The 22,041-nt window shown below is 43.5% G+C and overlaps 1 protein-coding gene across 1 annotated transcript; it reads right to left on the bottom strand.

Moving 5' to 3' along the window:
* Positions 1 to 5,265: 5,265 nt before the first annotated feature.
* Positions 5,266 to 13,702, bottom strand: LOC109476087 (growth/differentiation factor 8-like). Its single transcript, XM_019776948.1, has 2 exons — positions 12,701 to 13,702; positions 5,266 to 9,637 (listed from the first exon to the last, which is right to left on the bottom strand). Exons 1-2 carry the CDS (start codon positions 13,164 to 13,166, stop codon positions 8,871 to 8,873), a joined length of 1,233 nt encoding a protein of 410 aa, XP_019632507.1. The 5' UTR covers positions 13,167 to 13,702; the 3' UTR covers positions 5,266 to 8,870.
* Positions 13,703 to 22,041: the final 8,339 nt, after the last annotated feature.

The raw sequence follows: 22,041 nt of genomic DNA, 5'->3' as shown, positions 1-22,041 counted from the left end.
CAAAGCATGACGGGTAAAAACCTGAGTTACTGGGCAACTCCAAGCAGATGTTGGTTGAGGGAGTGGTGATCTTCTTCATTTCAGACGTATTTCTCATAGTACATCGCCGAACCACGGCCAAACGATGAGACGGTTTTCTGTCCCGGTATGCAAGAGCCAATACATACCCTGAAACATATGGGAGAGGATTCCTGGTGCCATTATCCACATTTGGGCTGACCAGAGGTTACATATTGTATTTATTGTCTTCACCTGCATGATCTATATTACATGATCTACATTGCAATAAAACAAATCAACAACATGTAAACAAGATGATCACCACTCCGGGTACAGGATATTTCAAGCGTGCAAGATAAAAGGCAGGCTAGGTACATGCATCACCTAGCTAAATGAGGCTTAAAAATATTGTTTGCTTTCTTAAGTTACTTATTAGTTGTTTGTTTACTTGCTTGTTTGTTTGTTTAGTTTTTGTTTGTTTGTTTGTTTGTTTGTTTAGTTGGTTATTTAGTTGGTTGGTTGGTTGGTTGGTTGGTTGGTTGGTTGGTTGGTTGGTTGGTTGGTTGGTTGGTTGGTTGGTTGGTTGGTTGGAATGCAACCTGCACATTCCATCTACTCACAAAAACTCTCTTCAAACTGTTCAGTATTGTATTATGAACCAAAGTCTACTCTCCAAGCAGAGGTTGTGGGGAATTATCGTTACCTTTTTATATATGGCCGTTTTTTTGTTTTTTGTTTTGTTCTGATCCCCACCAACGTCGGTGGCTAATGGAGCTTCTCTGGCCAATGGATACTGCCTGGCCAATTTGATACTGTCTTTTTCGCCACCGATAGGGATCTGCTTGGAGATTACCAAAGTCTACCACCTACAAAATGTGCGACATGGAAAAATAGACGTTCTATTGACAATAGGCTTAACAATTTTAACTGCACTCAACACGTCGCCGGACTCAAATGAAAATGGATTTTTCCAATACACATATATATACAAGTTAATTTTGTACCAGACATTCAGCTGCAGTACTGAGGTGACAAGCCTTCTGACTCGGGCCTTTGTCAGCGTTTGTTTCTGAGGTTAAGCTGCGAACTTGACACGGACTCTTCCGGACAATTGGACTAAATTGCTCCTTTCCGCCCATAGGAATATACACATCTTTAGGAACAGTCAGCATTTGTCCCGAGCGCTAGCAGAGCGCGAAGCTGAACGCATTGAACGCATCTTAATAGACGTATACTTGATCGGAAAGCTCCCCCGGTTAGAGCTTTTGTGTGCCGGATTTGGATAAGGAAGTCTGGAGAAGTCTCACAAGACTGCCTTTTTGTTTACCAACAGTCGGAGATTTTGTGTTCTGTAGTTGGAGGAGTGAGAGGGATTCGCTAAGCGGCTGTGTTCAAAGCCAGCTCACGGCTTCCCTAGTCCTTCCGGTGGCACTTCAAAAGAGAGGGACAAATTAGACGGTAGATGTATTGTTTTGTCAACCCGGAGGGGAGAACCCTCATCGGTCACCTGTCACGTTGTGTTTCAGTCGGCTCCGGATGAGCGTGTAGCTACTCTCCAAGCAGAGGTTGATGGTGGAAGATCGTTTGCTTTTTATATATGGCCATTTTTTTGTCTCTACCACCACCTTGTGTTTGGAAATGGTTACAGTCTGTCCAATTTGATACTGTCTTAATACCCCCAACAAACGATCTGCTTGGAGATTATGTGTAGCGTCCATCTAGCCTCTACCAGGCTTCGGAAGAGACTTGAAGAGTAGAAATTTGCCAGATAGACGGATAACATGCCAGGGGCAGTTGGTCCGCTAAGGAGTATATTTCGGGACATTACTTTAATGGACCAACTTTCATCTTATCTGCCATTTGGCAAATTTCTACTCTTCAAACCGCTTCCTAGAGGCTAGCGTCGAGGCTAGAGTCAAAGCTAGCGTCCATCTAGACATTATATACATGTACATGCACCGCGTCTGGTGTTTGGTATATGCACCAGTTTGACATTGAAACGACGGATCTATGGAGGTGACTACAGTTTTCTTCACAATTTTTCTTCGCGAAAACAATGCTGTTTTTTTATTCTAAACATTTACGTTTCCTGGAGATGGTTGCACAGTGGTGTTCTATCTGTATGTAAAATAACGTTTCACGAAGCTAGCGTTATAATAATGATAAAGGTGAAGGACGCTGTGATATTAGTAAACAGAGGTTCAAACTTTATGCACGAACGCAAACACAATGAGAAGAGGAAAGCAACTGGACTTAATAATAGTGGAAAAAGCAGTCTGTTGTCAGCAATAGGCTTTAAGTTTTTAGACCTAGAAGCATCCAACATCGCAAGCGACGACGGACGCCTTTGTGGGTGGGCCTACTCAACCCCCAACCCGACTCAACCTTTTCTGCAAGGGTACACATTGTCTAGTTTATGATATACACCACCCTTGCTTTTTATACATATCTTTGCACAATAGAGGATGTGTATTATGGAAACATGAGTTACGAACTAAATGTTGCGGCCGCTGAGCCAACAAAAAATTCACAGCTCGCTGAAAGAATTTTGAAGACAAAGAATGATTTCTTTTACGTTTCGTGTGCATGGTTGTCTTTTGAATCATAGTTTTACATGGTTCATTATATTCCAATCATAAAAATCGAGAAGGACCAAAAAAAGCAATGAAGCTGACTTCACAGGGAGATTTACGAAGATAATTTTGTACTTGGAGCTATATTTTAGGCCCCTTGTCCCTCTATGCCAGTCCTGCATACCCACATCTTTTGTCCTGTGTAATAAAGGTAGAAGCCCGGCGGCCCGTCACGCCTCAGCCCGGTTTGTTGTTGTCTGGGCCGCGGAAGGCCACCCGGACGCTAACCTGTAAAGTAACACAGCCCCAGACATAACAGAACAAAACTAGCTTAATGAAAGAGGCATTAAAGACGTGGCTTATTCATCAGAAGGCTCAGACGAACACGGATTTGCGCTGCAGACTGAAGACAGGGCGTCCAGTGGTTGTATATATACACTCAGTTAAAACTAATCCTCGGGCACACTGCGCTAAGGGATGGCAACCTCTCACCGCAGGGTTTTACAAAGTACCCGGTGGCTGTAAAGAGGGGATGTTCCTTATCTAATTGATGCACTTGGCCGCCAACTTGCGGTCGCGAACAAGTCCGTGGGCTTGTCCCGGGCATTCCTCTGTCAGCAGGCGAGAGCCGCCCAGGGTACACACGCTGAAATTCGGTGATGACAGCAAAAGTTGGGATGAAAATGGATAGAATAAATGTGATGGTGAATGTGTAACATTGCCATGCATGGTATCACGGCGCGTATGTGTAAATATATATCTTATAGATCGGAGCCTGGGTATGGATCCCTAAAGTGCTTTGCTTGAAAAATATTATTAAGAGTTGTGGCCTACGTGACGGCCAGCTCGCAACGAATAATGGGGTAATTATAATGCTTTCCCAACGACTTATGGGAGATCAAAACATCTTCCACATTTTACGCTTTACGTAAAAGGGGCGGGAAGGCCAGTTATCATTGAGCAAGATCGGTTTATATCCGTACCACACCCCCCACCCTTCCCTAAACCCTCCCACCGCAGATGAGTCAGCCTACTCTCCAAGCAGATGTTTGGGTTTTGGTGTGTTTTTAGGCTTTTTATCGGGATTTCTTTTATGTACTGGTATCTTTTTGGGATTGGCGTAAAAAAAATACCAGTGCAAAAAAAAAGGAAGCCTGATAAAAAAAGGCGCCAGAAAAAGCCAAAATCCAAACTTTTGCTTGGAGAATAGAGCCCGCCGGGTTGTCCTCTGTCGTCGTGAGCTCCCGTGGCTGTTTATTGGCGTCTGCCTTGTCTCCCTGTGGCCTTCATTCCGGCCACACTCGCAGCATTTCTGTCATTCCCGCACAAACAGGCTCCACGGGACGTGGAAACATACATGTAGCACCGCGCCGCCGCACAGGCCACTGTAGGCCCACTGGCCATTACAGGTGATGTCTGCCTGCTGAGAGACGCACTGTGCACGTGGTCGGCCAGGTGAAGACCGTTATCACTACAGACAAAAATCCACTTCTGAAAACAGTTGAGACACAGCCCAACCTCTGGGAGGACATGTTACATGTTGTAGATGGTGAATTGGTTTCCCGGCTGCCAGACTGTTTCCAGGGTCTCAGACACAGACCAACTCTAACGGGCTAACATACCCCCAATAATTAAGTAGTACCACAGAGTTAGACCATGCATATGGGTAACTTGCTATAGGGCCGAGAAGTTGTCCTGTGTAGACCCTGGAAACAGGCTGGCTTCCAGGCTGATTACCAAACGTCCCTCAGCCTGACTTTCTCCCCATACAAACCAATGCATTTTTAGATGACGAAGCATCTTTGCTGTTCTTGCCTGCCCTTTAAAGATAGTATCCATGGTACTCATGCAGTCACTTGAACACACACAGTGCACTTTTTAAAATGCCCTAGATAGGAGAGGCGTCTTCTTTGAGATTCCTACTTTTCTACGATAGTGTATCAACCTTCTTCTGATAGTATTCGCCAACAAAACCTTGGATACGGCTTCAAAGGGCCGTATATCGCGTGACGAAGGGAGCGATACATACTACGCATACGATACATGGTTTTCATACCTAACAGAGGCGCCCGCTAGTACACGTGAAGTTGATCCTACCTGATAGAAAATGCTGAATCGGTTAAATGGTAAAGGTCTCTGTCTCCCTCTTGACTGTGATCGATGGACATAGTTGTCTGATAACACCATTGCGTCTTCCTTCTACTAGTTCCATAACGAAAAGTTTATTGCAAATTCGTGCCCGGGGGCTAATTGCAAATTACATAACATAAAAGCACAATGAAATAGAGTATAAAATAACTAAAGTCTACATGATAAAGGTAGCTGTCTAGAACTATAACTATGTCTAAAACTATGTCTGAAGGGTTTGACTTCTCTTCTGTAAACCATGGAAGACGTAATGTCCCACCTTTTCCAAAATTTGTGGGTTTTGGGAAGTTAAAAGAAGAATAGTTTTTTCTTGGTCTGTAAGTTTAGAGAACTCCTCCCCGCCTAAGCTAAGGTATGGTTATTGCTTTCTGTTTATCATGCAATACTTGGTTTACGTATAAATATATTATCAGAAACATTGAACTCTACCAGAACCGTTGGCGTTAAAAAATACTGAACTCGTGTATTCATACGTTTTAGCCTGCCTCCTAAATATGATGATTCATGAACAAAGAAGCAACATACACAACATTATCGGCGATTAAAGATATTTCTTTATTGCACCGCAATGTCTACAAAACATTCACACTAATTCGCACAGGACTACTAGTTTGCACATCCGTTTCAATTTAACACAATATCTACAATATCAAGAAAACTAGATGGCAAAAGAGATAATGTAAATGATGTGGTATTTTCAATTCTAAGTATAGCCCTTTCGATACACATGCACATGATTTCACGATTTTAATATTGTCCGCCATCTTTGTTCATTTTCTCCACCACTAGTAGTGCGTGAGTGGTAGAGAAACAAGATGGCGGACGGATGTAGAGTGACGTCATTATATATTGAAACGGAGACATTTCATTGGTCATGAGATGTACATTTTTGGCGACAAACTCCAACCACCTGCGTTTCATGGGTTCTGAAACAAAATCCACATACAAATTCAACAGAATTGATCAAAATCGAATGAAATTTCTTACCATAATTGACCAGACTATACTGTATCTATCTATCTATTTATCAAAAACTAGTAATATGTAATGCCAATATTATCAGATATGTGTTGCATTTTGAACACTTGTAATTAAGTCGGATTATAAATCCGTTGCCAGTAGAAACGCCCAAAAGGATTAGACAATCACTTTTAAAGTGGCGACTATAGTTCACACGTGCAATTATAGTACAATATTGGTTGATTTTAACGTAAGTTTTACACAAGCTTTTACACACTAGTAAAGTACACCACAGGAAAGTCCTGGTCCGTATTTTACCAACTTGGCGACTATATTACTTTCAACATTGATTTGAATTTCCTATGATGACAGAAGATAAGATATTTACCCATCCTCTTAAAATTTCATTTCATAACCATCTATCATGACAAAGTTATTTCACGCGTTTAAAAAAAAATGAAAAAATATAGCCATTCTTTTCGAATCTTGCCACTTAAGACTCCAGCTATATATTAATAGCTCTTTTAGAGAAGGTCTCCATCTGTGCAGCTCGTGTGCTAGATCTGAACCTGTTCGGCATGTTTGTAAACAATTAAGTACCAAATAAAACTATGCTTCAGCAAAGATCCATCGCTGTTTGTCACTTTAAAAGTGAAACTGTGATCATTTTCTCCTACGTATTCTGTCACAGCTTGTTATACCTAAACTATGCCAGGCGTATATATTTATACACCATACATACTAACATAGGTCCACGTACTGCTCTGCAGTAACTCAGCACTTGATGACACGCGAGGCACGAAACTGCGTCTATGTGGACAAAGTCTTCCACACTTGTGCAAGATTCCTGTCAAATGATGGCTCTCCAGCTCTACAAACGTACGTGTGGGTCAGACGCACATCACACAGACGCAGTGGCACATTAAACAACGTCTTTTCTTCATGAACGACATTCAATTCTGGTTTTACGCTGAGATTTCTGGTTTTGCGATTCGATAAGTATTTTTCAAAGCTTCGTGCTGGTTATTGTATTTGGATTTTGATACCGTGATGATACAGACATTTCCATTTAAGTTACGGGGATTGATTGAAAACAATATTAAACCAACATCCAATGTGTCACACAGCGCTCTTCTTCTTGGTAGTTTAGAACGACATAAAATCAGCTTTCGCGGTACGCACTTTTTCATTGATGAAGGTGCTACACACGCTGCACCTATTCACTCGACTGCAACATTGGGTATCGGGCTAGATACTTTTCACATTTCAAATAAGTGGCAAAATATCTTTAAAATATCTTTAGACTATCCCTAATCACAACTAATCTACATTGTCATTGGTCATCGAACACGCCTGTATATTACATGCCTTAATCTTTTGGGCCTTTTTATCAGTCCAGTCGTTTCAGTTTCCACACACGCTGAGATGGACCAATGCATGTGCTTCCAACTATAGCCCTTCGCCCTTCACACTATCTTCTGACCTTTTCAACTTAACAGCTTAATACGTTTTATCTCAAGACGACAGGCGCCGAGTTTCATTTCCGTTCAGGGCATGTCGACCTTGTCTTGGTACAGGTGGTGTTATTAGCAAAAGTTCCTGATTAATGTTGTTTTACAGGCCACTAATTAATCATTTGGGAGAAGCCAGCACAATGCAATAATATTGTGTCACATGAGCGGCGATTGAAGGTTGTGGAAATATTAATCATATACTGGCGAACAACGTTTGACTTGTTATGTGTATACAAAACAATGCTTAAAATAACTCTTAAAACACACGCCTTCCTCTTCATCATTATGTTGAGAGATGAAGGGGGTAGGTGGCCTTGGTAAATAGATCCCCGGATAATCTCCGACCATAGCAGGTTTCTGACGCTATGTTTAAAACGCTTGCCCTGACGATGCACCACGACATGGGCAAAGCGCCAACCCACGTGGCCAAGCAAATAGAGAGACCTGGCTAGTACATACCGAGTCGTGGTCTCAATCTGGAGACCATTGCAAGTAGCGGTGCCAAAGAGCTTGTAAGGTAACGATAGGGTCCTTTCCGAACGTGACCCATCCGCATTCTTGACTCCCCGCCATAATTACTTTCACGGAAATCGGCTGCTGGAAAGACGATTGGAATTTCTTCATTTCCTTTCGTCGCCCCTTTGGGTCAAAGAAAAAAAAATCTCTTCGTTTCTTACATCGAGTAAGTCCACAGTGCTTTTCTGTTTTTTTTTCCTTCTTTTTTTCAGGCCAATTCGGTACCATACCAAGAGCTTCAATGAATTGACGCTTGTGCTAAACCATAGATATTTAAGAAAGCTTAATAGATTTCATTGGCCATATCATGATAGAGTATTTGTGGTCACGTGACTATGACGTAATTTAGCTTCCGCCATGTTGATGGATTACAGAAGCGTGCATGATGTGAGAAATGTTCTGCTATGTATTTTGATAATGACTTCTCTCTCACTCTTCTACTTTCAACGTGTGGGCTCTTGCCTTTTTGGAGAGCACCAGACTAGACATGGACGTAGTTCCTTTCCAAGGATCATTGTCTGTGTTCAAAGTGACCTAAATTAAGACCTAACTTCTCACACGGGCGTCACATATCCGAAACGTCTGGGATATATACCAGACTCGTCTTTCAGCTCTGACATTTTGCATTGTTTCGTTGAAACGTATCAAATGCTGTTTTAGTGGAAGACAAGACCATGCTAAACATCCTATCCTCATTGCTATCTCATGCACCTGGCATTCTTGTCATTCACTAATCGGATAAGCCCTTGTTTTTAGTTTGATGTACTTTTTGTGTCTTTGCTTCGCAATTGTTCTCCCGTCCTCGGGCCTTTGTAGCGGAACAAAGGTCCGCCCAACACGAAACAAACTTAAACACAGCTGATGTCTACTTCTAACATATGATTTTGTTATACATCCTACATTGGTGATGTTGATATCTAATGGGTGGTCCTTATATATGCTACGCTAGAGTAGTTTTAAGATCTTTCCATTCCTTCTTCACAGAGTTGTTGATATTCAAAATTGTTGTTTCCCACGTCTTTCAATATATACAACTTGGAACCGTTCAAAATTAGTCGCTGGCAACAGTCTCTAGGTCTTTCCTCAAGGTACCAGCCACAGTCTCACAATTGTAACGATATTGCATACATGATAAGTCTGGAAAGTTCAGTCTGTTCTTTCACGAACAGCCGCACGCGTCTACTTTCATGTTGGGCAGGTTTTTGTTGAAGATGTAGCCGTCGTTGTCGAAGTACAACATGGAGAGGGCGGACATCTTGGTGGGTGTGCAGCAGGGCGTGAGTTTTAGTCTAGTGTCTCTGTCCTTCTGATTGAGGGCTACCCGCTGTAGGACGGAGGTGTGGTGGTACCGCGGCAGGATGTTGCCCTGACACGACCCCGTACAGAAGTTTGCGTAGTAACCCTTGGGTGAGATGATCCAGTCGTCCCAGGCGATGTCCTTGAAGTCGACGTAGAACTTCTCCCGACAACACTCGTTGCTCCTGCCGTCGGGGCAGTCGACGCTCCGGCGGTTCCGCACGGGTGGCTCGCCCGTGTCCAGCACGAGGAACGGGCGGTGGTCTCCCGTGGTCCGGATCAGGTCGTTGACGCGCTTCGGGCAGTGCTTACACACCAGCTCGACGTCAATCCCGTAAAACGTGGCGTCGCTCATCCATTTCCGAAAGTGGTGACGCACGTCCACATCCGCCCAGCCCTGGCGCGATGCCCTCTGGGCCGGGGAGAACAGCACCATTCTCCGGGACCGCTGGTCCTCCTGGGGCGACTTGAAGAGCGGCCAGAAGTGCAGAGTGACGTTAGAAGGCGGCGGGTTGGAGACCAGCGGGTGGAACCAGAGCTGTGCGGACGACACGGTGCCGTGCTGCGCCCCCGCAGGGAGCACGAACGTGAAGCAGTGTTTGGCGCGCTTCCGGTGGCAGTTTCTCTCACCTGTGACAACACAAACGCCGAGGCTGGTTAGAGAACCTGGCAGAGGCACAGAAAGTAAGGTTCAACTCATAAACAAGAACCAGCTGCAACGGTGACGGTAAAGGGCACAGATTTACGTCATCAGTCGGCACAGTCGCACTTGACCCTGGATAACATTTCTGCGGCGTGCTCATGCCAGCTTTAACTCATTAAAGACTACGTATCTACCGCAGTACACGACTTGGTGTTATCTGGTGTCACTGCAGCGAATGACTCTATAATGATTGATACAGAAGAGGGGGTCCGAGTGTAGGACACCAAACCTAACATTTCTGACGCCTGGACAGCAGACATAGTATATTGTTATCAGCTAATTGTTCTCACATGTTTACCGTTCCAAAATTGTCTCAATTCTGCCCCTCGTGTTTTGTAAAGCTCGGCGGTTGAATCTGAGGAATTAAACTTTCGCGAAGCAATTGCAAGCGAGACGACATAAAACCAAAGATTCGTTCCTTTTTAAAACCTTGCCTGAACAATGCTAGCTAAGAAAGAACCAGTAAAGACTGCTACCGAGTGTTTTATGATACTGGTTAGGCCACACCGACTTAATTATATGGATGACATCCGCGCGCGCATTGATTTTCGCCTGTCGTCCTCAAAAAAAAAAAAAAAGATCACGTCCTCCGGGGCTCTGGCATGGCTCTAGGCCAGGGTAGTCCATGGTAGTCAGCGACAATACGGAGCCGAGAACCCAGGCTATCGAATTCGAAGCTCTACTGACTCATAAAGTACCGATTCATAAATGCCGCAAAAAGCCTGCATGTGCCGCATGTCGTATACGTCGCCAAGTACTGTCGCGAATTCACAATACCAGATTTGTATTTCTGTGGTTTAGTAGCATTTTTTATTTTTGGCCGGATTTTTTTTTATTCGCCCGCGCGCACTAGTTTGGGAGTCTTCAGAGGATGTCATCCATAAAATTAAATCGGTAAACTGGTATTGTATAGCGGAGTTTCCCTGTGCGTGTAGACTGGCTCCTCGAGTGCCCGACAGGGTGATTTAGTCCTGACGACAGCTCTGACGTCATGAGGAAGCATGCAAGGTGGTTCTGATGCAGCTATCAGTGTGAACCATTGTGGGTGAGAACTACTGGTACTGGGGGAGGGGGATGAGGGATTGGAGACAGCCAACTGCCCGGCAGTAACACACTAGCCTGGAAGCAAGCCTGTCCCTAGGGCTACAGCAGGCCAATAGGGTTAGTGAAGGGGGAGGGGGGTGTCCTTGGGGGCATGTTGGCTCAAGAGCCAGGAGCTGTCATGTCTAGGCCCTGGGAACAGGCTACTGACATACACCAATACCCCTTCCTTCTTCACGAACCATGATCCCACATAGCATTTTTTTCGCAACAAGACAGCTGAATAATTTTGTACTACACATACACGACTACCCCAGGAATGCCCCGGGTTTGCGATCGTACGACTGTCGTATATGTTTCGAAAGAAAAATGATATAGAAAGTTGACAAAATATGCGTCACGAGAATATGCCGAAATTTTCCAACTAGAAATATAGTACAGAACATTGAAGACATTTCCACATACATGTCCCAACCCTTCCTTGTGGGTCCATAGCTTGTGCAGTTTTTTTTCACCCCCTGTAGATAAAGCACACTATGACCAAATTACCACGCCTTCGCTTCGGCTTTACGACCACCCAAACTCGTTAAAAAGAAGCTGAAAATGCACAAGTTCTCTAATTTAGTAGCCCGGCCTTACACGCTATCCTTGACCCTACTGTTTAAAACTGCTGACATATAATTTGTTGGGGTCAGACCAAGTCGACATGGTTCAATTGCTCCGCATGAGACTCTTAACTAAAAGACTCAGTCTGAACAAAGATCAGCCGTGGCAGGAAATTTGTCAATCTACCCGCCCTGTAGGCCGATTTCGGACACCGAGGCTTTTTTTTAACAACAGGCCTGTCCTTGAAACGGTCAATGTAAGTCATGTGATCACCAAGAGCGATAAAAAAGCTCCAGACCAACTGTTGAGCAACGAAAAGAATGAGGTTTGCCCCCTCCTGTCTAAACCCGGTGAGCAAACGGACCGGCTGACAGAGATGTTACGTACGGGGTTAGTGTAACCTGGACCAGCCTTGTAGACTAAGTTAAAGGGGAAAATATATCTACATTTTGAGTTCAGCTGTCGACAAAAGGAAACTACACATACGTATCGAGAGGGCGCTGTAAAGGAGAAGGGGGTCTCCTCAGGGTTTCAGGCCCTTCTGTCCCCACCCCTAACCCGCACACACACGGCATGCCTCATCGGGCGAGGCGGTCTAACGAATGGTTTGTTTAACCCCCTTTTCTTCTAACTCGACAGATGTTTAGGCTGGTTTTAGATAGGTGGCAGCACTAAAGCTTTACGGGATTATACGCCACGCCCTCACTTTTTAAGTACAAAAATTGTGTCCTAAGTTTAGGCAAAAAAACTGAGCATCTAAAGCATCTCTTGCGCAACCCCGCATGTGTACAACGCACTTGAACCACAGGATTTGATAGCGGAGTCCTCACGCCCAGTTCCCCTGTTGGAAACCTGTTCGAGCCCGCGTGCAGTCTGCTGTACGCTGCGACGATTTGGGGGCAGTAGGCCAAGACGTGCGCAGACGACAGGCCGTGTCAGCCCGGGCTCACAAGACAAATGGACGGCAGAATTCCTGCGGAAAGAGAAGTGCCCTGCCATGCGCGCGCCCCGCCTGTAAACCGTCCTCTCTTCATTAATCACGACTTCACCTCGGTAAATCTCAGGCCCAGACGGAAACCCGACAGATCGTTTAATCACTTGTTGAGTTAGAGTGTAAAGGGGGCTTACGTGCAGAAGCAAGGGCTAGAACGAGCAAAAGAAATAATATACGAGTATGATATATAAAACGCTTGAAAAAAACCGACCGATACACACACACATGTATGTATGTAAACTATGCTGGGAGTTGAGTTTAAGTATTCCCAAACCGCAGGAGGGCTCGGGTATCTAAAACAAATACCTGTTATCTGAAACAAATAAGAGATCACTCAGTAAGGCCCCACCTGCTTCGGGAAATATGATGATCTGTGTCGTCCGCCCGTAGAAGTCGTCGATGTCCAGGTTAGCTTCTACCTGGGGCTGTAGGGAGACTTCTGGCGGGTTTTCGTCTGCTAGTGGCCTGGGGATGGCCGTGCGGGGCACGGTGATGTTGGGACGGTCAGACATCCGCAATTTGCTCAGAATCTGCTGCTTGATGACTTCAAGCCGAAGCCGTTTGACTTCGTCCGGGTCGGCGGATTTCAGGTAGTCCGCCTGCATTCTGCAGCTCGGGCAGCTCAACTCTTCCGCCGAGCCGTCCGACCCCGCGCCGCCCACGGCCACCGGCTTGTCGACGGCACCCCCGCCGCTCTTCACCACGTCGTTTATCGGTAAGACTGTAGCAGCAGACGCTAGGATGTGTGCAGCAAACCATGGGCAAAACAGCGCGAGAAGTGTAGCCTTACACACGACCAGCAACACGGAGGACATCGCTGGAACAATATTGGAAACCGCCTAGGCAGAACACCAACTCCCAGTCCAATGCGCGGTGTATGTGCGCCGTAGTAGCAGCCTTTGGCACAATACCTCTGCGATCTTGACGAGGCTTCCAAGTTCTTATAAGTGCGAGTTTTGCTGATTAAATACCGGGGCCCACTTGATTAATTTGACAGGCAGTGACGATGGTGCGTGTCGGGCGGATAGAAGGCTAGCGCGCATTCCAAAGCTCAGTCTCAGGTGACGCGTGCGTGGCGATGACAGCTCTATGTTGGACAGGGGTGCTTGTTGCTGCGGCGGGCGGCTGGGGTAGACCCCTGCCGACAGCACTGACCACTGCTCAACTCCCGTCACTCCAGACGATCCCCTATTATCCCACTTTAGTCCGTCGTTATACGGACCGCTAGCACGTCGTCTGGACAGTATATTGTAGTGGGTATTTTTAGCACCGTCACTTACGATGGTGCACGGTCAAAAATAGTCTATTGTACGGTAGAGGGGCGCAGTCGTCGCCAACTTGTCCCGCTTCCCGTCATCAACTTCTGATACAGGTTTACCTATGGAGGAGGAGGCTACTCCAGGGGGTTCTCAGTACACCGGTAGGGTAATGTTGAGTGCGCTCAGCCTGGTGTAAATGCTATGGGCAAGTAGAAGGTGATGTGAATCTAGTCGGTGGGCCGCTTGACGCCCGATTTAGAAAACCCCCATGCGGAGCCCTGTTCTGTATCGCTCATCACTCTGTCTGTGTTCAGAGTCAGCTGGGTAGAATGTTACCAGCTGGGCTAGGTCACGGGTGCTCCATGATGATGGGCTTCATGTGGAAAGATTGGACAACTCCCGGCCAACGCTTGTCCAACTTTCTGGCAAAACGTGTCATAAGTTGGCATGACTGCAACAGAGGCTTGACGTACAACCTTTGTTCAAGAAAAGGAAATGCGCCACCGGTTTCAAGTTGTAGATCAGCTGCTTGACAAACGTCTGTTCGTCCCATCCACCGTATCCTCCGTTGTGTGATTCCGGTTCTTGCAGCGTGACGGTCTCTTTCTCATTCTCTCTCTCCCTCCCTCTCTCTCTGACTCTCTCTCTCTCTCTCTCTGTCGCTCTGTCTCACGATCTGACTCTCTCTCTCTCTCTCTCTCTCTCTCTCTCTCTCTAAAATATCTCAGTGGAAAATAGCTAGAAACGTTCATTGGTTGATAGAGATACAAGTCAACCGAAATCAAAGCCTTGAGTTTTGTATCCTTATATCGCGTAGGGTGAAGATGAAGCTACACCAAGGAGGTTAAAAAAAGAGATAACCTCATTGGCTACACTGACTGTCTAAGCTTGAGGTTTATGTTATATAGAGTGTGGTCGCATATCTAGCATCACGTGTAATATTGACATGTAACACGCTCTGCGTAGGTTCTATAAGGCAAACGCAAGTAAACACACGTGCACATGACCTCAGAAAACCTAATGCTTCTTCTCATTCTTATTTACCATACAGTGTCCCGACCTTCCTCTCTGACGCACCTGCTATAAGATCTAACCTTCTCCTTCAGAGTCAAGAACTAATGGTACATGTAGTCATAGGCGAGACAAACAACGGCCTTATATCTTTTTATTGATAAAAGAACCCGAGTAATAATTGGTTCTGGTGGCATGAACTATCTACTACTAGTCCAAGGAATGTGATAGAATGTCAGCGTAATCAGTTAAAAACAATACACTTTTCTGTAATGTTGACAAGGAACAAATTTGGTGAAACAGTGTTTTTTTTCAAAGCCGGTTTGAGCGTGCCCACCTGTTGAATGTGGAAACTTTGTCACCTGTGAAGCTGTTATAGTCTTCTCAAATCTGAGCTTTCTTGTGTGATGACACCTTTGATCACGTGGCGTGCCCGTATGGTCACGTGACCTTAGGGACCGCGGGTCAGCCCATCCTGAAGAAGACTGAAAGTTGAAATTCGGTATGTCAATTTCTTGTTTCCTTTTGAGATTACCATCACCAATATGAATATGCTACACAAAAGCTGGTTGGGCCAAAGGCGTTGCAATTCAGCATTACTATTTTCTAAAATAGGTAGAAATTGCTACAAGACTTCACCCCAGTCAATCAACAACCCTGCATCGCATTCTGTACCAGCGGAAACGATATTCTGTCACCCGAGCCGAGCCCGGCAGTGTATACAGTCCCAGCCAGCTGGCCCGCTGCTGTTTACCGAATCCGTTTCGCTCCTTGATTTGTAAAAGGGCTGGTTGATGGGCTGACAGGAGGTCCGACAAGCCCGCTGCGCACGGCCAAATGTCAGCCCCGCACCGTAACAATCTGTGAGAAGGGAGGAGCGAGGGGTCGCACCCCCGTAACAATGGACTCTCCCCTCCGCCACTGAGTGGCCTTGACATCTGATCCGTCATGGGGAACACTTTCACTACTGGGTACACCAAACAAAACATGGAAAAATCACTTTCACTACTAACAAATCTTATGGAAAGTTAAGTGTATTCAAACAAAGAGTAAAGTCAGCGAATTCTCCAGCAGAATTCTTTTTCTATGGTCAACTCTCTTGTTCTGACTTTTTAAAAAAACGTAATCTTTTTTACTAACATAGATAAAATTTCATGGTAATGAAACAAATGTGTTATCATCATACAATGTGGTGAGTGCTTACCGTTTTCTGTGTCATGTCTGTATCGATTGTGAGAAAATTGATAAATAAGAAAAACACTTTACTAAGAAAAATGGTTTTGGTTAGACGTTTAATTTTCCCAGAATGAACATATAAGATAAAAGAATACAAAACGCCTGCATTCACAATTAATTTCTACCTAAAAGAGGCCCATTATTTTGCGTGATTGACAGTTGGTTTTACCTTAGCCGTCTTGTCAACACTTCGCGGATAAAGATCGATTAGTGTTCTCGCACCGCCGCTTCTCAATACAGGCACACGCGCTGAGTCGGCTGCAGGCTGTCAACAGTTCGGACAGGGAACTGTTTGAGCTGCCAGTCATGTGGAACTGCCAGGTGAGACCACAGGTGCTTTATGTGCTTTATGTGCTTTATTAAACTCCATTAGCGACACACAAGACATTGGTACAAAATCAAGTATGTATCTTCCTGGAGTTAAAATACAATAGTACAAATACACTACATCAAAATTACAACATTGCAACAGTATTTACATACAACATTTAACTTAACATTTAAAAGTAACGTCACATGTGCCTATCAACATGTGCCTATGTACGCATGTGCTCTAACAACTCCTGCCTAAACCTACTCTTAGTTGCTGCTTGTACAGGTAACGTCTGCATCATCAGAATCATAACATCGCGAGTAGAAGTGATAGAAACTTTTTTTTTATTGAAACATATAATGACAAGACATGGTGGCGACACACTCAAGTTACACTTATATTCATGTCGCCACCAGACAATACAAAATACATACAACAAGCAAAGCACAGATTAACATATTGAAATGGAATACTATGATAAATCAGTGGACAGGTGAAACAGATGTATAAAAATGCTAACGGATTAATCAATAAACTATGTTACATGATAGAAACTTCTTCAAGGATGAAGGAGGTTTAACAATAAGATCGATAACTTCACAAAGTGACTGGCATTTGAAACTTCAATAAAAATCCATTTTCATCTAATTTGCTGCTTTCAGTTTTTAAGAATAAGGCCATGTTGATTTGATTATATGGATGACATCCTCTGGGAACCCCAAAACTGATGCGCGCGTGCGAATAAAAAAAAAGTTTTGCAAAAAAAAAAAAAAAAAATTGCTTTCACTATGAAATCTACGTGGTCATGAAGGTTGAACAAATGGCACAGAATATATTATGGCGAATAATCTACTCTTCGAATTCATTTCTTTACATTTTTGTCTTTTTCCTTTGATTTTGGCATTCTACGACATTGGTATCGTTTCTAAATGTTTTCCTTGCAACTTATGGTATATTTTTGCTCATTTAGCAACTGTTTTGCACGATTTACAGTATGGTTGAAAACTTCTTTTTTTTTTTGGAAACGGCCGAAAATTCATGCGCGCGCGGATGTCATCCATATAGAATCAAATCAACATGGCCTAATCTCTGGATCCTCGCCCGAAGTTATCAGGCATCTTTATTTCAAAACACTTTTTTCGGGGCGTGCAAAAAAAAGAAACCTACAGACAACAGTTATTGAGGTGCATGTCAAGTCATCCTACCCACTTGACCACCCCCGCGTAGGTACAACATTTCCCAATGTGGTACTAAAGACCTTGAAGCGAAGCCACGTGATGTTCTCCGAAAAGCCTACTCTCCAAGCAGAGGTTGTGGGGGAATAATCGTTACCTTTTTATATACGGCCGTTTTTTTGTTGTCCTGATCCCCCCGTCGGTGGCCGCGGAGCTTCTCTGGCTAATGGATACTGCCTGACCAATTTGATACTGTCTTTTTTGCCACCGAAAGGGATCTGCTTGGAGATTACGAAAAGCCGGCAATGACCTCTAGAATGAAACTTCTTCTCCGCTGTCCCCCTGGCTTGATGCCAACCCTCTGGCGTCGGCGTTTGGCAGGTGGTTAAAAAGTCAAGGGCAACTACGCAGTAACATTTTAGTGGAGCCAAAAACACTAGACTGGTGTTGGGATGATATTTCTGACTCATGATACTAGTATAAGCCACGGGGGGAAAGGTTCTTCCTGGGGTTTTGCGAGAACTGTGTGGGAACGACCTTGACACAATTATGATTTTATCGCCTTCACATCGTAAAACGCTGCTGTATGTCTTTCTGCTTAGAAGAGGACCTACATGGCGATCTTGGGGAATGAATATGAACTTTACGACCTTCTCGAGCTCGGACGCTTGTCTGAGTTGGTTAGGAAGCGCTCCATACGGCATGCGAAAGAACTGCAGGAGAAATCTGCCAGATCTTCTAGTCGACAGTTCTCTTGAAAATAACATTGAGTGGAATCGTAACTTACTTTGCAAGCTTGTCGAGCTGTCGCCAAGAGTACAGCACCGTCCTTTCACGTGTCCATAACGGCTGCAAAGCGTTGGTATTTGAGACCTTACTATCAATCAACTTTCAGAGAAGAACGTAAACTCTGTAGATAAAACAGAGGAACGAAAACGTCAATGATAAGATTTTACCCTGAGTTCTCACGCCTGCCTGCATGCGGCCTTTTGAAGTACCGATAACGTCTGTTAATCGCGTGGACAGGACTAATATGGAGAAGTAAGAAATGACCTATGGGACTTTGAACTTAGAATGAACTCTGTGACCTTCAAACGATCTCGTACGGTGCACATACGACCGTCTTCCCAGATTGGCTAACAAGATAGTATCATAAAAGTTCATCTGTGTTGGTAGTTACATGTTTTAAGTTAAAACTTTTGGTCCAACACAAAAAAAATCTCTCACCTAGAGCTTTCGATCAGTCACTCTGGTCTTCCTCAGTAGACTGACCCTACATTGAACTGCGACGGGGGCCGACATCGTCTACAAGATACCTTTGACCCAGTGTTGACGTCACACTTCAAAGAAGCCACGTGACAAGCTTGACTGGGTCAGTCTACTGAGGAAGACCAGAGCGACTGGTCGTAAGCTCTAGGTGAGAGAATTTTTTTGTGTTGGGCCAAAGGTTTTAAGATATAGATAGGCTAACACAAAATAAATCGAGCAACTGGGTAAATTTTCAGAGGAATCAGGTATTTCATATAACATCCACTATCTTCCACATGTGCTTCCACTATCATCCGCTATCTTCATTCTCTGTCACTGGTGGAAGATAGTGGATGTCCTGAAACTTCTGAGAGAGTTTATCCAGTTGCTTGATTTATGTTGTATTACGTAACATTCCGAAGCCAAGCCAAGCCAAGCCAAAACGTAGCACTCTACCTGGATGTCAAAACGTTATCGACGTATGTATAGATAGCATTTTGCGAACCTCAGAGGACTTGATAACGCTCTGTATTTAGGACGTCTCTTGAGTCCATGAAAGCTATCAACAGTGATAACAAAAGAACGCGATATAAAGCTCCTGGAGCATCTGAATTCTTGAAAACGACTACAAAAAAATGGTCAAGCCGTGCTATTAAATTCCTCATGAAACTTGACAAACCATGTATCATTAGCTCAATATGTTGGTACATATTTAACTGCGTCAAGAAGCGAGAAGAAGCTGAACCTGTAAATAGTAGATCACATTAGTATGTATAGTTTGTAAGTATCATTGCTGTATTCTTTCTCTGTTTATCCACGACCTGTACTAAGCTTGTTAGACTACAAACGTACAATAAAGGTCTTTCATTCATTAAAAATGGATATCATGCTAATGAATTACAAGATACACGCAGGCATAGATTAGAACGTACCGCCTTGCCTAGGCGCCACACTTCTAAGCGATAGAACATCATACAAACGAGAAAGATGTCTCCGAGAAAAGTGTTTATCTGTGCCTGTAGTTACCTTCGCCAAGAAGGTTATGTTTTCAGGGGCGTTCGTGTGTCTGTGTGTGTGTGTGTGTGTGTGTGTGTGTGTGTGAGCACGATAACTCAAGAAACCTAAGATGGATTGTCTTGATATTTGGTAGGTGGGTAGGTCTTGATGAGACCTGGAACTGATTAGATTTTGGACCTCCTGGCGGCTTGTTATGGTACTGCAGCTGAACTTCCGGTTTTCATATCTCGTGATCTGGACATGCTAGGGTCACTAAATTTGGATGGTAGGTAGCTCTTTGACTGGGGAAGGAATGACATGAGTTTGGACCCCCTAGCGGCTTGTTCTGGAACTGCAGAAGCATTCGTTGAAAAATATTCGAAGAAGGATAACTCAAGAACCGATTGACGGAGCATCATGATTTTTGGTATGTGGGTACCTTAAAAGATGATTGACATATTAAAATTATAGTTATGCAAATCAGCAGCTAATTAGCATAATTAATGAGGAAGATGCTAAAAATCTGCTACCTTCCATTATATGATTATTCAAACGTGTGGCATGTGTAACTGTGAAGTAGAAGAACATTGGCAGATAGTGTTTATGCAAATGAATGCCTAATTTGCATAATTAATGCGAATCGTCAACATTCGTCAAGTCCAAAGGGTAACATCATTTGGCGAAGGTATGAGATCGCGGAACTCTAGTTTACTTTGAATTTTGTTATTACGTCTTGATAAAGTTTGCCACAATGTGTTGTAAATGTAGAAAGGGTGCGGTATCATGATGGTTTAAACGTTTCATCTCAAAGTACAGTATTTAACGTCGCACGGAAATGTTTGAAAAATACTAAAACAAGTGGGCATATCTACTGTAATGAAAGGATATTATTTCTCTTAAATTAAGAACACGATGTTCCAAATTCCTCATATATTATGCCAATGAGGTCCTGATTTGAATACAAGTTAGTCACCAAAATGTGCCTGTTACCTGATTTGAATACTAGTACTAGTAAGTTACCCCAAATTGTGCCTGAGCGAATTAGTTTTCTATGCCCTGTTCTGCGGTAATGTCAGGTTTTTAGCGGAAATAAACCACTCTTTTATCCAGAAAAGGTTAATATATATATGTATATCTACAAACTAACTGTAACTGAGAAACATTCCTTCGAAAATCATCAAGAAAGAAGACTTTCAAGACCTTGACATTTTAACATGCCGTCGGTACCTGACCTGTCACACTGCTTTCTGGGCGTGTCCAGTATTGAATGATAACGTGCCTACGATCACAGATTACGTCACACAAGGAAACGATTTCGGGAGAAAATTTGTCAATTGACCTGAAAAAAAGAACACACCGATAATTCGTACTGGTTACATTCGATAATGTACCCATATATTTTGAGGAGATACAAGTTGAATTTGTCCTTTGTTTAGTTGGCATACATACGCATGTTTTAACGTTTACTTTAAGACGCTTTGAGAAACAAAAACATTTGTAGTTTGCATTTAGCATAAATTGCGTCACAAGGAAACGGTTTGAGGAGAAAATTAGTCTACTGACCTGAAAACCCACCAGCAATTCTTTGGAAAATGTAACTATCTTCTGAGAAGATATTTATGGACCATGATTTCCTGCAGGTGTGGACTATATCGTGGGAACATTTTTTTAGAAAAATAGTATGCCATCTTTTCCTCATCATATCGTGCATTTACACAGGTTATTGTGTGAACGCGTAGAAAGTAAACAACAGTACTAATATTCTTTAGTGCACCTTAAAAGGTAGTAAGGTACTTTTACAGTTTTATGGATTTGGTGGACCGAAGTTTAACTTAACCTAAACCTTAACTTACTTATTTTAGATAAACCGTGTTTGGAAGAAGGCCATTTTCGTTGTTAATTTTTTGGGGAAAATAAGGAGTGATTCTCTTACTAGTTTATTTAAGTCTATAAAGTTTATTAAATATTGAAGAAATAAACAAAGTTCGGCAAAATATTTACAAGAAAACCCATGTTGCCTGTCAGCGTTCTTTTGTCACCTACGATTACGAAGAGTATGTTCGAATTCATTGTTATTGAATTGAGGTCTATTTGAACGCCTTTTCGGATATTTTCTGCCATAGGTTGAGTCCAGATTCCCCCCTCCCAAAATGATATGACAGCCTGTGAGTAAGGCCATGTTGATTTGATTATATGGATGACATCCTCCGGGAGCCCCAAAACTGATGCGCGCGTGCGAATAAAAAAAAAGTTTTGAAAAAAAAAAGTTCTTTTCATTATGAAATCTACGTGGTCATGAGGGTTGAGCAAATGGCACAGAATATGGTTTGGCGAATAATCTAGTCTTCAAGTTCATTTCTTTACAATTTCGTCTTTTTTCTTTTGATTTTGGCATTCTACGACATTGGTATAGTTTTTGTTAATTTTTTTTTGTAACTTATGGTATATTTTT

The sequence above is a fragment of the Branchiostoma belcheri genome, unplaced genomic scaffold (assembly GCF_001625305.1).
Source record: "Branchiostoma belcheri isolate BF01 breed outbred unplaced genomic scaffold, Haploidv18h27 scaffold36, whole genome shotgun sequence".
NCBI lineage: Eukaryota > Metazoa > Chordata > Leptocardii > Amphioxiformes > Branchiostomatidae > Branchiostoma > Branchiostoma belcheri.
This window is presented reverse-complemented; position numbering and strand designations above follow the sequence as displayed.

What these genes read in the sequence shown, in the direction of transcription:
- LOC109476087 (XM_019776948.1), bottom strand. Translation starts at nt 13,166, where the DNA reads ATGTCCTCCGTGTTGCTGGTCGTGTGTAAGGCTACACTTCTCGCGCTG. An exon ending in CATCATATTTCCCGAAGCAG is followed by an intron (nt 9,638 to 12,700) that starts GTGGGGCCTTAC and finishes GTGTTGTCACAG; the next exon opens with GTGAGAGAAACTGCCACCGG.